General features: G+C 44.4%; 6 protein-coding genes across 8 annotated transcripts; 3 read left to right on the top strand and 3 right to left on the bottom strand.

Moving 5' to 3' along the window:
* Positions 1-76: 76 nt before the first annotated feature.
* LOC125765118 (serine/threonine-protein phosphatase Pgam5, mitochondrial) lies at positions 77-1,547 on the bottom strand. 2 transcript variants are annotated; one of them, XM_049430001.1, is made up of 3 exons: positions 1,056-1,547; positions 587-983; positions 77-507 (listed from the first exon to the last, which is right to left on the bottom strand). In XM_049430001.1, exons 1-3 carry the CDS (start codon positions 1,235-1,237, stop codon positions 226-228), a joined length of 861 nt encoding a protein of 286 aa, XP_049285958.1. In that variant the 5' UTR covers positions 1,238-1,547; the 3' UTR covers positions 77-225. The 2 variants fall into 2 exon arrangements, with proteins under 2 accessions (XP_049285958.1, XP_049285959.1); XM_049430002.1 differs by having other exon boundaries at positions 77-504.
* A 139-nt stretch (positions 1,548-1,686) lies between these two features.
* On the top strand, positions 1,687-3,120 carry LOC125765144 (dihydropteridine reductase). 2 transcript variants are annotated; one of them, XM_049430044.1, is made up of 4 exons: positions 1,687-2,006; positions 2,102-2,622; positions 2,714-2,801; positions 2,930-3,120. In XM_049430044.1, exons 1-4 carry the CDS (start codon positions 1,923-1,925, stop codon positions 2,936-2,938), a joined length of 702 nt encoding a protein of 233 aa, XP_049286001.1. In that variant the 5' UTR covers positions 1,687-1,922; the 3' UTR covers positions 2,939-3,120. The 2 variants fall into 2 exon arrangements, with proteins under 2 accessions (XP_049286001.1, XP_049286000.1); XM_049430043.1 differs by having other exon boundaries at positions 1,695-2,006; positions 2,714-3,120.
* Positions 3,121-3,918: 798 nt separating this feature from the next.
* Positions 3,919-5,676, bottom strand: LOC125765149 (polycomb group RING finger protein 3). Its single transcript, XM_049430050.1, has 4 exons — positions 5,410-5,676; positions 5,184-5,336; positions 4,821-5,104; positions 3,919-4,734 (listed from the first exon to the last, which is right to left on the bottom strand). The coding sequence occupies exons 1-4, from the start codon at positions 5,513-5,515 to the stop codon at positions 4,609-4,611; spliced, it is 669 nt and encodes a 222-aa protein (XP_049286007.1). The 5' UTR covers positions 5,516-5,676; the 3' UTR covers positions 3,919-4,608.
* Positions 5,677-5,717: 41 nt separating this feature from the next.
* LOC125765100 (cyclin-J) lies at positions 5,718-7,168 on the top strand. Its single transcript, XM_049429976.1, has 2 exons — positions 5,718-6,208; positions 6,281-7,168. Exons 1-2 carry the CDS (start codon positions 6,007-6,009, stop codon positions 7,111-7,113), a joined length of 1,035 nt encoding a protein of 344 aa, XP_049285933.1. The 5' UTR covers positions 5,718-6,006; the 3' UTR covers positions 7,114-7,168.
* Positions 7,159-8,642, bottom strand: LOC125765099 (threonine aspartase 1). Its single transcript, XM_049429975.1, has 3 exons — positions 8,515-8,642; positions 7,514-8,451; positions 7,159-7,416 (listed from the first exon to the last, which is right to left on the bottom strand). The coding sequence occupies exons 1-3, from the start codon at positions 8,540-8,542 to the stop codon at positions 7,336-7,338; spliced, it is 1,047 nt and encodes a 348-aa protein (XP_049285932.1). The 5' UTR covers positions 8,543-8,642; the 3' UTR covers positions 7,159-7,335.
* Positions 8,643-8,906: 264 nt separating this feature from the next.
* Positions 8,907-10,333, top strand: LOC125765098 (ADP-ribosylhydrolase ARH3-like). Its single transcript, XM_049429973.1, has 3 exons — positions 8,907-9,197; positions 9,271-9,950; positions 10,018-10,333. Exons 1-3 carry the CDS (start codon positions 9,035-9,037, stop codon positions 10,222-10,224), a joined length of 1,050 nt encoding a protein of 349 aa, XP_049285930.1. The 5' UTR covers positions 8,907-9,034; the 3' UTR covers positions 10,225-10,333.
* The last annotated feature ends 975 nt before the right edge of the window (positions 10,334-11,308 follow it).

Here is an 11,308-nt window from a genome sequence, read left to right as displayed (position 1 = left end):
TTGGTGAGTGGCCCGTTCGGAAAACACCGCATATATCGATGATGTTCTTTCAGTATTCAGTAAACGAATTCGATCGTTTCGTTTCGATGGATTCTTATTCCCTAAAATGTCACGATCATCTACGCAAAATGCAAATTCACTCTCACATTCCACCAACATAGTTGCCGTACCTTGTACAGTCGGATAAAATACTCCTTCCTTAAACACACGCTAATAGTATCTGTTCTATCGCGAAAGACAATCCTTCGACATGTGACCACAATCGCCCAGCGTGCGTAGTGACACCCGTCCATCCGGGTAGATAGATACCCAGGTTAGTGATGCGTGCCCGAGCGAAATACGTAGCCATCCTTCGGCCGGATACTGTAAAGCACGGCATACGAAATACCGTATCACATTGGCGTGACACACAATGATCGTGTACGAGTCAGACTTCTGCGACGGGTCAGCTCGGTAGAAATATTTCCGGAATGCACTCTCGATACGTGCACCGTCCTGAAAGAACTGCTAAAAATACGCAGCGAGAGTTGTACGTTCGTTAGTTGTGAGGAAAAGTTTTAATCACAATCGATGCTAGAATCATTACCGATGCTTCAGGACGCCAGTGGCCAACCGGCGGTTCCGGAGGAATGGGCGATCCTTCCTCTAGCAGGGGACAATTGACCAACTTTAGATGCGACAACGATTTGCCTATGATCTCCGCCGTTTCCTGTGCGCGGGTCATTGTCGAACGGACGATTTCATCGTACGGTAGAGCTAGATGCTTCAGCCGTTCTCCGCTCAATCCCGCCTGTTTACGTCCGAGCTCGGTTAACGTTCGCTGACTGTCGGTCATACCGTCGAGATTGTACTGACCATGGCGCACTAGAATCAAATGACGTATGGCACGGCCTTTCTTCGTTTCCACCGCCTTGTTGTAATCGTTCTGCGATTCCGGATCATCGACCTTTTTAAGTGGCTTTACGAGACTCTTTGGATCACGGCTAGAATTAGGAAAAGATGCAAGGTTGTAGTTAAACAAGATGCTACGTACAGCTTACCGGCTTTGTGCTTACTGGTCCCAGTTCCATTCCCATCGTGCGCACGGCGATGGTTCATAGTTGGTTGTGAATGAATTCTCCACCGTCCGGCGCTCGGTGGCCTGTGCAACAAACCAATAACTAGATGCACCGGCAATTATACCGAGCGCTGTACCTGAGGCAAGCTTTTTGGACATAAAACGACTCCAAACCACCATGGTATAGAATTTCTTCAATCTTTCGTCAGAAACAAGTTGAGGTTAGAACACGAATGCCGGCGAACAAATGCAAACAGTGTTTGTTCTGCAAATGAATTTAACTTATATAGTACCGGGTTGTGCGCAATCTTTAAGATCTGTGTATTCTTGAGATAAAACAGCTATCACAAAGCAAATATTGAACTATAAAATAAATTATTAAGTACGGATTGAGTAAAACACCGCGGAACTTATTTTTCCGCTAATGTTTTCGTTTTTCTTTTGCAAGAGTTGTCAAATATCGAAGTGATTGCGTGCGTTTATCGTATGGAGTTGTAAGCGCTGCTGTTAACCCTTCTGGTGTGCTGCATGCACGAATTGGAAAGTTGATGATTTTTGATAATTATCATGTTTTTTACTAATATTCTAGCGTTTAGCTGTCCTAATTATGCTTTCCTTTTAAGGCAATTATTTTGCTTCAATTTTCAATTCATACTCCAAAAACACCAACGACGGTCAAGAACTTCCCCCTCCAAAAGAAGCTGCAGTCGCGCGAGATAGTTTTCTTGACTTCGGAGCGGCCAAGTAACCTGTTGAATTTAATCGCTTAGCAACCACCAGAGAACGAAAACCTCTCCACTTGTGCTACTCTCGTGTGTTCGATCGATCGAAGAAGACAAAAAAAAAACCGTGTGATTCACAGAAAATGGCCTCGGGAAAGATTCTCATCTACGGTGGCCGCGGTGCACTTGGTGCTTCGTGTGTGCAGTTTTTCAAAAAGAACAACTGGGTAAGCGTTTTGCATAATACACTTAAAACACCGGCTTGAGCGAGAAAGATTATTTAATCCCGCTTTGCTTCCTTTTCCTGTGTAATGTCCTTCAGTGGGTGGGTTCGATCGATCTGACAGAGAACGATGTGGCCGACGCCAACATCGTGGTGGACCGTGATGCGGATTGGGTGTCGCAAGAAGCGGCCGTATTGAGCAAGGTCGGTACCGAGCTGAAGGGCGAATCGTTGGACGCCATCATCTGTGTGGCTGGTGGCTGGGCAGGTGGTAACGCGAAAAAGGATCTCGCCAAAAACTCCGACCTCATGTGGAAGCAGTCGGTGTGGTCGTCGGCCATTTCGGCCACGGTCGGTGCCAACCATCTGAAGCCGGGCGGTTTGCTTGTGCTAACTGGAGCCAATCCCGCGCTCGAGGGTACACCCGGAATGATTGGATACGGTATGGCGAAGGCAGCCGTGCACCAGCTGACGAAAAGTCTGGCCGGCGAAAAATCGGGATTGCCGGATAATTCGCTCGTCGTTTCCATCCTTCCCGTGACGCTGGATACACCGATGAACCGCAAATGGATGCCGGATGCGGATACGTCTACCTGGACGCCGCTCGAATTCCTTGCCGAGTAAGTTCCGTTTAATGAAGGCCAAGGCCGCGCTTGGTGGTTTGCCATGAGATAAAGCAAACCTGTGTTTTCGTTCACCATCCAATTACAGGTTGTTCCACAAGTGGTCCAAAGGAGAGGAACGTCCTGCCAACGGTAGCCTGGTGAAGCTGATTACCAAAGACTCCAAAACCGAGCTGGTAATCGTCTGAGCGCCGCCCCGGCAGACCACCACCCATTCCATGTCCGTTCGAATCTCAACCTGTATGCTCTTTTTCTTTCTCTCTATCTTCATTCCATGACGCGGGCGCTTAAATAATCATTCCAGAAATCGTAAAAAAAATATCCACAACTTTCATTCCCAACTTACTGGCGGGAGAGTTGCTAGTGGTAGCGCTCATTGTTGTTTAATTGTTAAAAGTGGAGCATGCATCGAATTCGTTGATCGAAAAATATAGTGAAAATAAAGTGTAATACTTATGCTGTTACAAACAGAACATGAAAACGTACACACAAGAAGCATTCTGTCTTGGGAATATCATTGACCGAAATGAACATGGTTCGCACAAACGTCACGAAACGCAGACGGACGACCTTGAAGAAAACATGAAAAAAACAACGCTGTGCAAATCACACCGAAGCAATGAGGTATGCTATGGAATTGAAGGGACCTTGACTTTGTTTGTTACACACGATCTCGCCAATGCGCACCATTCGCCACGATCGTTTGTATTGTCTCACGCGATCAGTCTAGTCGATTTCTCCTTCCCTTGGAGGAACTATGACCGTGGCTCTCTAGTGAAGGGGTTCAGTAATGTGAGTAGGTTGAATTGCCTAAAAATATTATCTCTAGTAAAGCCGATCTTGGTGAAAACAGGAAGGAACTTATATTAACTGTACGCCTTCCCACTCCTCATGGTCCACTGAAACCGGTTTAATGTTGGGGGCGCGAATCGGAAGTCAAGTGACCGGTTCGGAACAGGAATGACCGGTCAAGTGAAGTAGCTTATTTGCGTTTAACGTTACAAACATCACAGGAAACAACTCGTTTCATAAACTTCACTTAAAATGGGCTCAGCTGAATAAGATTTCTCGGTTCACTGCCACAGCTAATTGATGTATCACAGAAACTCAAACGCATTCGTAGCATAACCGATAGGAGCATAATTAACCACGGCTTACCTATCGCTCTTCGTCAGCAGCAGATAAGACCTAATCGCTAGGGATGGAGATAGTTGCGACGCTGTGGGTCAAAAGGTTCAGGTCTGCTTCAGACACTTCTGTCCTTTCTTCCGAATGATAGCGATACTTTTGTGCTTAATGTCTTTAGAATATAAATTTATTATAATACTTATACAGATCATCTTTTCTACTACGTCATGCTTGAGTGATCCTGTGATCCCGCTCCGCTCATACGCGCTTTCTTCTATTTGCAAATTGAGAATTATTACACGCACAAGTACATCATTGTGCACCTCTCTGCTGGCATAGTGTCGAGCCCCTGTTTTGTTTCTATACATTTATCGCACCTTTCGTGCGACCAGTCTAATGCTGTCCGTTTGCGGTGTAAAACCTTTTTCGGGGGCCGCAACACGTCCGCTCAGAGTTTTTCTACTTTGTGTTTTCTTATGTACATTCATTGCTTAAATAACACATAAACATATAAATCTAGAGCGTAAAACGAATCTTTTCTAAACCTCTCTCCTCTGTTTAAACATGTGACCATGCGAGTCTCCTTCATTGCTCTCGGTGGTACATGAAGAAAGGAGGTAATGCAAAAGCATTCACCGCCGCTCTTGTGACCACGCTTGCTATTTCGCAAAAACCTTCCTGATATCACAACGCTCGGGTTTGCGCATCAACTGCTGAAGGACGAACGCTTGTCCACACCCACACCTAAAAATCTCGTATCTACAGTAGCCCTCTGAATCTCAGACTGACTGAGTAGAACAGGTAGAGCACATTTCCAAATGCTCTTCCAGTTCCATTGTTCGGTACGCATCCCGCTTAAAGGTCCACACGTGGCCTATATTGTAATCTTAGCGGTGGGTCTTTGAAGCGCCACCGCGTCACGTACACGAACTTTAACGTGTGGTCCTTTCCTAGCAGCTCGTCATTGCACAGGATGTCGATCTAAAACAGAGAGATAATAGGCCGATTTAATGTTTACGCTGCATCCTTACGGCCCCGAAGTCTCTGTTGGCTTTCTTCCTACTCACATCTTTATATCGGTCGATACCGTTCAGTACTTTTTTCGCGAGGAACTTCTTCAGGTGCGTTATCGTGATCTGTGAACTACACCGTATGAACCGTCGCTTCAGGTTGCGCAGCTTGTCACTTATACATTCGAGGCACACATTAACCTGCTCGTCCTGCCGATGGTAGTCCGCTTCCTGGTGAGCCTGCTCGTTTGCCTTATCGTCACTGTCGTGCACCTGCGGTATATCTTTCGGACAAGGTAGGTTTCGCATTTTGTAAAACTCCCGCTCCCGCTGCATTTCATCTGAAACGACAAGCCATTCGACCGTGTTCACTTTGCCCGTTGGAAATCCCCGTTTCCCGCCCCCACGGTGCACACTTACTGTCCATAAGGTTCGGCACCAGCTTGTACACGATGTCCTGCATCGTACGGTCGAAGCTGATGTACTGCAACGGATGCGACTGGTGGATAACATTTTCACACGTTGGGCAGGTATTGTTTTCCTCTAAGTGTTTCACTAGGCAGCTTTTGCAGACTAAAATGAAAGAAGATCCGCGTTGATTATAGGGAATATCTCGGTCAACCACGCAAAGGGCCTCTCTGCTTACACGTATGTAAACACTCGGTTACGGTGGTTGCATCGATGAAATAGCCTCGGCAAATTTCGCACGTAATGTGTTCGTTCAATGTTTTCAGCTTTATCCGTCTTTCCATGGTCGGGACTGGCGCCTGGCAAGCCCAGGGATGATGAGTTTTTCCACGATCGCACGAATTAGTTGGTCGCGATTTTAGAAAACTGCTTTTTTATCTATTGTTGCTTTCTTTCCTTTCTCCTCCCTCGTCGTTGCCTGGTTGTCAAACTTCGGCACAACAATCAAACTTCGGCTCGTTGTGAAAAGTTTCACCTTTCGCGTGCTGGTATAAAATCGAACTGGACGAAACTGAAAGGTTTCATGAAATAAAACACCGAACTGCCATTTTGAAGCGACCATTGATGAAATCTCGTGTTCCATGGAAAAATCCTGCCCATGGAAGATACTAATTGTTCTACTTGATGTACGGAACTGTGCTGTGCTTTGTCGTTTACGTTTTGGATGTGTAAAAATAGTTGGTTCTGCTAGATTCTGAACCTAAAAACATTAACATCGGAGCTGATTAGCGATGTCGATGCTGGATTAATTAATGTTTACCAATAAAAGGCGATAATGGATCGGTGGAACATTTTTTCTAACGGGGTGTACTGTAACGAGTACGAGCGTGATATTTTGGAAACGTTGAAGGAATGCGAAGAATACAGAATGACCGTACATTTCGTATCGCCCCAGCTGAACCATCGACCGGCCACTGTTAGATTGATTGAAAAAGTCTGTGAACAACAATTCTATCGTCGGGCAACTTTACATTTAGGTAAATTTATTTGTGCAACAAACCCTTAACCCGTATACATTCATGTCGTTTCTCTTTTTCGATATTTTGTAGCTGTCTATCTGCTAGATGTGTTTATGTGCAACCACACAATACCCGAACGTCGTCTGAGTCTTGTAGCCTTAACTTGTCTGTATGTGGCTTGTAAAATCGAAGAAAACGATCCCAATGTACCTTCGCTGATCAAACTGAATGGGCTCTTGGCAAACGCTTATACGACAGCCGATTTCATCGCTATGGAAGTGACTATATTGACGTTCTTTGATTGGCATATAACCATTCCAACTGCGTCCACCTTTCTGGACATATTTTCGTTGAACAGTTTCACCCAGGAGGATTATAACGACATGCCGAAGGATTTGGAAACTGAACAGACTTCAGTCCAACAGTTCGAAAGAGCAATACGTGAGACCAGTGATATGATTTTGAAACATTCTTTGCAACATTTAAAGCTGTGTAATGTAAAGCCGTCACTGCTTGCGGCTAGTTGTGTGGCAGCGGGTCGTTTTTACGTAAAAAACTTGCCTGTTTGGAATGATCGCTTAGTGAGTGTGACAGGGTACAAATACTACCAGATTAATGCTATTTGTCAGCTGCTTCTTTTCGAAGCATTTCCCCCATCAACATCATTCCCGGTTTTGATTCCCATGCGCTTGCCTTCGAATAGTGATGCTGGATATTTATCTGAATGGTTCGAAACGGATGATGAGGACAATGTATGCAGCAGCGACCAATCCAGCACCACCATCAGCGAGGACAGTGACAACGATACAAGTAGTTGCGTGTATGGCGATAGTTCTACAACAGATTCTGCAAACGACACTGGTGAGCCGAGTGCTAAAAAACGAAAAATAGTTAGTGCCGATTGGTCTTCCGACCGAGAGTGAGTGCTGTAGTACGGTACACATTGATAATGAGGGTATGTACATTAATTTAATTGAATCGATTGGCTTAGCAGGCTTTATTTCTATACAAGGAATATCGGAAGGTAGCATCTCAGGTTAAATCTCTCTGGTGAAACTAGTAACTCTATCAGATTGCGAATCACTTTAGGTTGTAGATTAGTTTGTTGAGCGTCCGTACGACGTTGTACCATTGGATGTCATGTCCTAGATCAGCTTGAAATGGTGCCCATTGATGACTGGCTTTGTCCCACAGGTGAGATTCTGTGGAAGTTTGGACAGTACAAACTGTGTCGTGAAAGATTAGTGTTAAGAATCATTTGATTTACGTTTCAAAAGGAAAATAGAATCAATTATACTTTGCTGCTCAAAGCAACAAATGTACCTTCGGTTTTTTCTGCTTTGTTGACATGAATCCGATGCACATGGAGTTGGTCGTGTGTGCCCAGAGCAGATCGCCATCTCCGCTGGCAGTGTTGTAGATAATCGAAAGCGAACCGGCGTGTATTGCCTTCTGTTTGGAAAGGAACGGCGATTCAAGTAGCTTCTTCTTGTACGTCAAGTGTTGGGAAGTAATGGGACAGTTGCATCCTATCAGATCATCAACCAACTCCTTGGCGAACAGCGTTTTCATAAGATATTCCCCATTGCCAGTCGTACAGGAAGCGGCCGACATGCTGGTGTTTTCATCCATCAATGCCCAACACCCGGCTCCGTAAGTAGCAGCCTGGCCTACACGTCCGCTTAGCTTGAGCATGAGACCGCCAGAACTACAGCCGGCCACAATTGATCCTTCGGCATCTACACACACGGCTCCAACCGTATCCAGGGGAGACAGTTTCGACCGATTGATTTCCTCGTACTGCATGATTTGTGATCGGTAGTGGTCATACTTTTTAGCTGCGTTGGCAGAGATCATGTGTTCCGCTGGAACTATCTGCAGTCCTATCTCTCGGGCATACGCCGATGCACCCTGGCCCACCAAAACCATCGGTGGTATCCGTCCAAAGCTGAGTAATTTTGATTGTCTCTCGCAAAGGTGTCGTGCCAGGCTGATTGGGTTTTTTACATCGGTTACGTTTGTGCAGGCCCCGAACTGTAACGACGCACCATCCATGATGCATGCGTCGCACTCAACCTGTCGGTCCCAGTTTAGATTCGAGCCAATGCCCGCATTTGTGGCGGTCGAGTTCTCCAGTATCACGATTGCGCGCTCACATGCATCTAACGCGGTTCCGCCAGCGTACAGCACGTTAATTGCTTGATTGCAGGCCTCTCGGCATACGTGTTCATATAGCGTCTCATCGAGGAAATTTCCCGCACCTAAACAGCCAAAAGTTGTGCTTCATTACAAACGTTTCTCGTAGCTAACGGGTTGAATGTTACCTGTGTGTACTGCTACAAATCCAGTCATTGTTTGTTACGCACAATTACATCGAAATTATTCTACATTGGCACAAGCAGGTTGGGACGGCTGTTGTATCGATTTTAGCACCGTGCTCCGAATGCAGGGTATTTTGTTTATTTACATACTTTGAAAATAGCGATGACAGTTGAAATGTTTTGCTATGAAATGAGTACGTAATATTTTTCACAGGGCAGCTATTTCGACGACCTTTGTGGCTGTGTATTACTTGCTGCACTTTTACACGATGTAAAAAAGTTATAATTTGATATTTTGTAAAAATGCAACACAGTAAACTCCATAAAATTTAGTAAATATCATTTAAAATTGGAAACGTTAGCAGCGTGATTCAATCAGCTTTTTCACTGGGCCCTTGTATCAGCTGGTGTGTTTGTTTACCTATTCAGTTTTGCCGGGTTTGCACGTGAAAGCATTTAGTAGCATCAAAGCACTACAATTTGTTGTATATTTTAGTTGACTCGCACTCTAAACCGGCTTAAAATGCTAGAAAAATCATTAATGCTATCGAAATTCAGAGGCAGTCTTCTGGGTGCACTGGTAGGCGATTGCTGTGGAGCACCTTTCGAAGGTCAACTCATGGACAGTGGAGCAAAATTGATTTTGAAGAAAAACCTCGACAAACTAGAGGGACCCGCTTTCAGTGGTTTGTACGAATGCATCAGCCATACCATAAGTTAACCGTTGATAAATAAAAGTTTCTATCGGTTAAATTTTAGCACCGTACAAAAAGTATACGGACGACACGGCAATGACTATACAGACAGCGAAAACGTTTCTCGACCCGAATGGATACTCGCAGAAGCTGCTGGCGAAGAATTATGTTGTCGAGTTCTTTAAAGAACCCAACCGTGGCTATGGTGCGGCAGTAGGAGAAGTGTTTCGGAAACTAAGGCAAACCAAAATAGCCGACCCGACGTGTCCCGCCATGGCTCAGTTCAATGGCAGCGGATCGTTTGGGAATGGTGCAGCAATGAGAGTGTCGCCAGTTGCTTTATACTGCGTGAATAAGAGCATCGACGAACTTGTACGACTTGTGAAGGAATCGTCCGAAGTAACACACACCAACGTGCTAGGTGTGAACGGTGCCATCCTGCAAGCATTGGCCATCCGACAGAGCTTACTGTTGAATCCGAACGATCCGTTCTGCTGGAAAACGTTTCTTGCCGAGCTGAAACAGCATATGGTTGACATAGAGAAGGAAAACGATCCCGATTTGGATGCAAACCCGAATGCGTACGAAAAGCAGCTGCAGAATATGGAAAAACTGCTAGACAACACGGTCGAACCGTCCGATGAGAATGTGTTGAATTTGTTGGGACACAGTGTGGCAGCATTATATTCGGTCCCGACAGCAGTGTACTGCTTTTTGCGACACACGCAGGATTTGCTAAAAGACGTGAGTAGTCCAAAATACTTTGGGGTTTGTTTTATGTTTTCTTGTAACCATTAGAATTTGCTTTCAGACGGACCGTAAATCGTTCCGCAATACACTAGAATACGCCATCTCCCTCGGTGGAGATTGTGATACGATCGGGAGTATGGCCTGTGCAATAAGTGGTGCCTATTATGGTGAGACTATAATTTCATCCGCATTGCTGAAGCACTGTGAAAGTGCTGAAAGTGTGGCTGCCCTCGGTGAGCAACTGTTCGAAGTCGCCGGTTCACAGTAAAGTAGACACGTATGTATTGATCACATCTAATTTAGTATGCCCTGATAGTGGTGTGAAAAATAAATGAACGCACGCAGCTGTCTTTTATCTAATTGCGAACCCCTTCTTAAGACTTAAATGAGAAAATATTCAGCCCAACGAGGAAATGATCTAACAAGGTTTCGCGTACGAATTTAAAGCTACAGTGAATGTTTATTATCAATGTTAGGTTTATTTTATCATCTGTCGTTTTCTTTTGCTTTAGTGTACGAACTAAAACGCTTGAATGTTGATTGTTGATCACTACATATCAACATATTATACCGCTTTCCTTACGGATTTTTACTACTACTCTGAGAATGCTTTGTTTGAGTGGTTGAGTTTGTGAGTCAGGATTGGTTTTGATGTTTGCTAAGGGAAAAGGAACGAACGGGGAAGAATGGAAATGAGATGTTACTTAGGTGTTGATCGCATGATCAACTTATTTTTGGACGCTTCTGCTTCCTTGGCCCTTCCAAGTTTGCAGTATGGCGATTGTGAATGTGTGAAAATCTGCGCTTATTTTGTTGCAATTGATTGGCTGTTAGGACGACACCTGTTTTCAAAGACGTTTCATGTGTTTCTTCATTCACGCTAAACCACACGTTTCGGTGCATGCCCCAATTTACCAAGCGCTTTGTTTTACTTCGCTTCCCCTCTTGCATTGCGGTTACGTTTCGATGCAGTTCCCGCCATAGGAAATGAATTGTCTTGTTTTGTTTGGTTTTTCATTTTATTATTTAAAAAAATCTAACCTCTGCTCTGTTGCACTTTTAATTAAATTACTTTCTACTAGTGTTTCCATTTTACTATTGTTATCCGTTACCATTAGTATTAATTTATCGTAATGTCTGATATTTATTACTTCTTTATTTAGTTATTTTCATTACTTTCATTAGTTTAATTGTTATTATTATTATTATTATTATTATTTTGCAACCTGCCACTAATGCATTTCTCGGGATTTCCCCATTTCGGGTGTTGTTGCTGTTGTTACCCATTTGTTTTATGTACGTGTGTCTGTTTTTTTTTGCGTTCGTGTGTCACCATTTGTAGTAGCTTTTTT

Source organism: Anopheles funestus, chromosome 2RL (assembly GCF_943734845.2).
Source record: "Anopheles funestus chromosome 2RL, idAnoFuneDA-416_04, whole genome shotgun sequence".
Taxonomy (NCBI): domain Eukaryota; kingdom Metazoa; phylum Arthropoda; class Insecta; order Diptera; family Culicidae; genus Anopheles; species Anopheles funestus.
Note: the sequence above shows the minus strand (reverse complement) of the source record. Positions and strands in the feature narration are given on the sequence as shown.

What these genes read in the sequence shown, in the direction of transcription:
- LOC125765118 (XM_049430001.1), bottom strand. Translation starts at nt 1,237, where the DNA reads ATGGTGGTTTGGAGTCGTTTTATGTCCAAAAAGCTTGCCTCAGGTACA. An exon ending in TGGGAATGGAACTGGGACCA is followed by an intron (nt 984 to 1,055) that starts GTAAGCACAAAG and finishes TCCTAATTCTAG; the next exon opens with CCGTGATCCAAAGAGTCTCG. An exon ending in ACTGGCGTCCTGAAGCATCG is followed by an intron (nt 508 to 586) that starts GTAATGATTCTA and finishes GCGTATTTTTAG; the next exon opens with CAGTTCTTTCAGGACGGTGC.
- LOC125765144 (XM_049430043.1), top strand. Translation starts at nt 1,923, where the DNA reads ATGGCCTCGGGAAAGATTCTCATCTACGGTGGCCGCGGTGCACTTGGT. An exon ending in TTTTCAAAAAGAACAACTGG is followed by an intron (nt 2,007 to 2,101) that starts GTAAGCGTTTTG and finishes AATGTCCTTCAG; the next exon opens with TGGGTGGGTTCGATCGATCT. An exon ending in CCGCTCGAATTCCTTGCCGA is followed by an intron (nt 2,623 to 2,713) that starts GTAAGTTCCGTT and finishes ATCCAATTACAG; the next exon opens with GTTGTTCCACAAGTGGTCCA.
- LOC125765149 (XM_049430050.1), bottom strand. Translation starts at nt 5,515, where the DNA reads ATGGAAAGACGGATAAAGCTGAAAACATTGAACGAACACATTACGTGC. An exon ending in AACCGAGTGTTTACATACGT is followed by an intron (nt 5,337 to 5,409) that starts GTAAGCAGAGAG and finishes CTTTCATTTTAG; the next exon opens with TCTGCAAAAGCTGCCTAGTG. An exon ending in GGTGCCGAACCTTATGGACA is followed by an intron (nt 5,105 to 5,183) that starts GTAAGTGTGCAC and finishes TTGTCGTTTCAG; the next exon opens with ATGAAATGCAGCGGGAGCGG.
- LOC125765100 (XM_049429976.1), top strand. Translation starts at nt 6,007, where the DNA reads ATGGATCGGTGGAACATTTTTTCTAACGGGGTGTACTGTAACGAGTAC. An exon ending in TCGGGCAACTTTACATTTAG is followed by an intron (nt 6,209 to 6,280) that starts GTAAATTTATTT and finishes GATATTTTGTAG; the next exon opens with CTGTCTATCTGCTAGATGTG.
- LOC125765099 (XM_049429975.1), bottom strand. Translation starts at nt 8,542, where the DNA reads ATGACTGGATTTGTAGCAGTACACACAG. An exon ending in ATTTGTAGCAGTACACACAG is followed by an intron (nt 8,452 to 8,514) that starts GTAACATTCAAC and finishes TTGGCTGTTTAG; the next exon opens with GTGCGGGAAATTTCCTCGAT. An exon ending in CAAAGCAGAAAAAACCGAAG is followed by an intron (nt 7,417 to 7,513) that starts GTACATTTGTTG and finishes TTCACGACACAG; the next exon opens with TTTGTACTGTCCAAACTTCC.
- LOC125765098 (XM_049429973.1), top strand. Translation starts at nt 9,035, where the DNA reads ATGCTAGAAAAATCATTAATGCTATCGAAATTCAGAGGCAGTCTTCTG. An exon ending in AGAGGGACCCGCTTTCAGTG is followed by an intron (nt 9,198 to 9,270) that starts GTTTGTACGAAT and finishes GTTAAATTTTAG; the next exon opens with CACCGTACAAAAAGTATACG. An exon ending in CGCAGGATTTGCTAAAAGAC is followed by an intron (nt 9,951 to 10,017) that starts GTGAGTAGTCCA and finishes ATTTGCTTTCAG; the next exon opens with ACGGACCGTAAATCGTTCCG.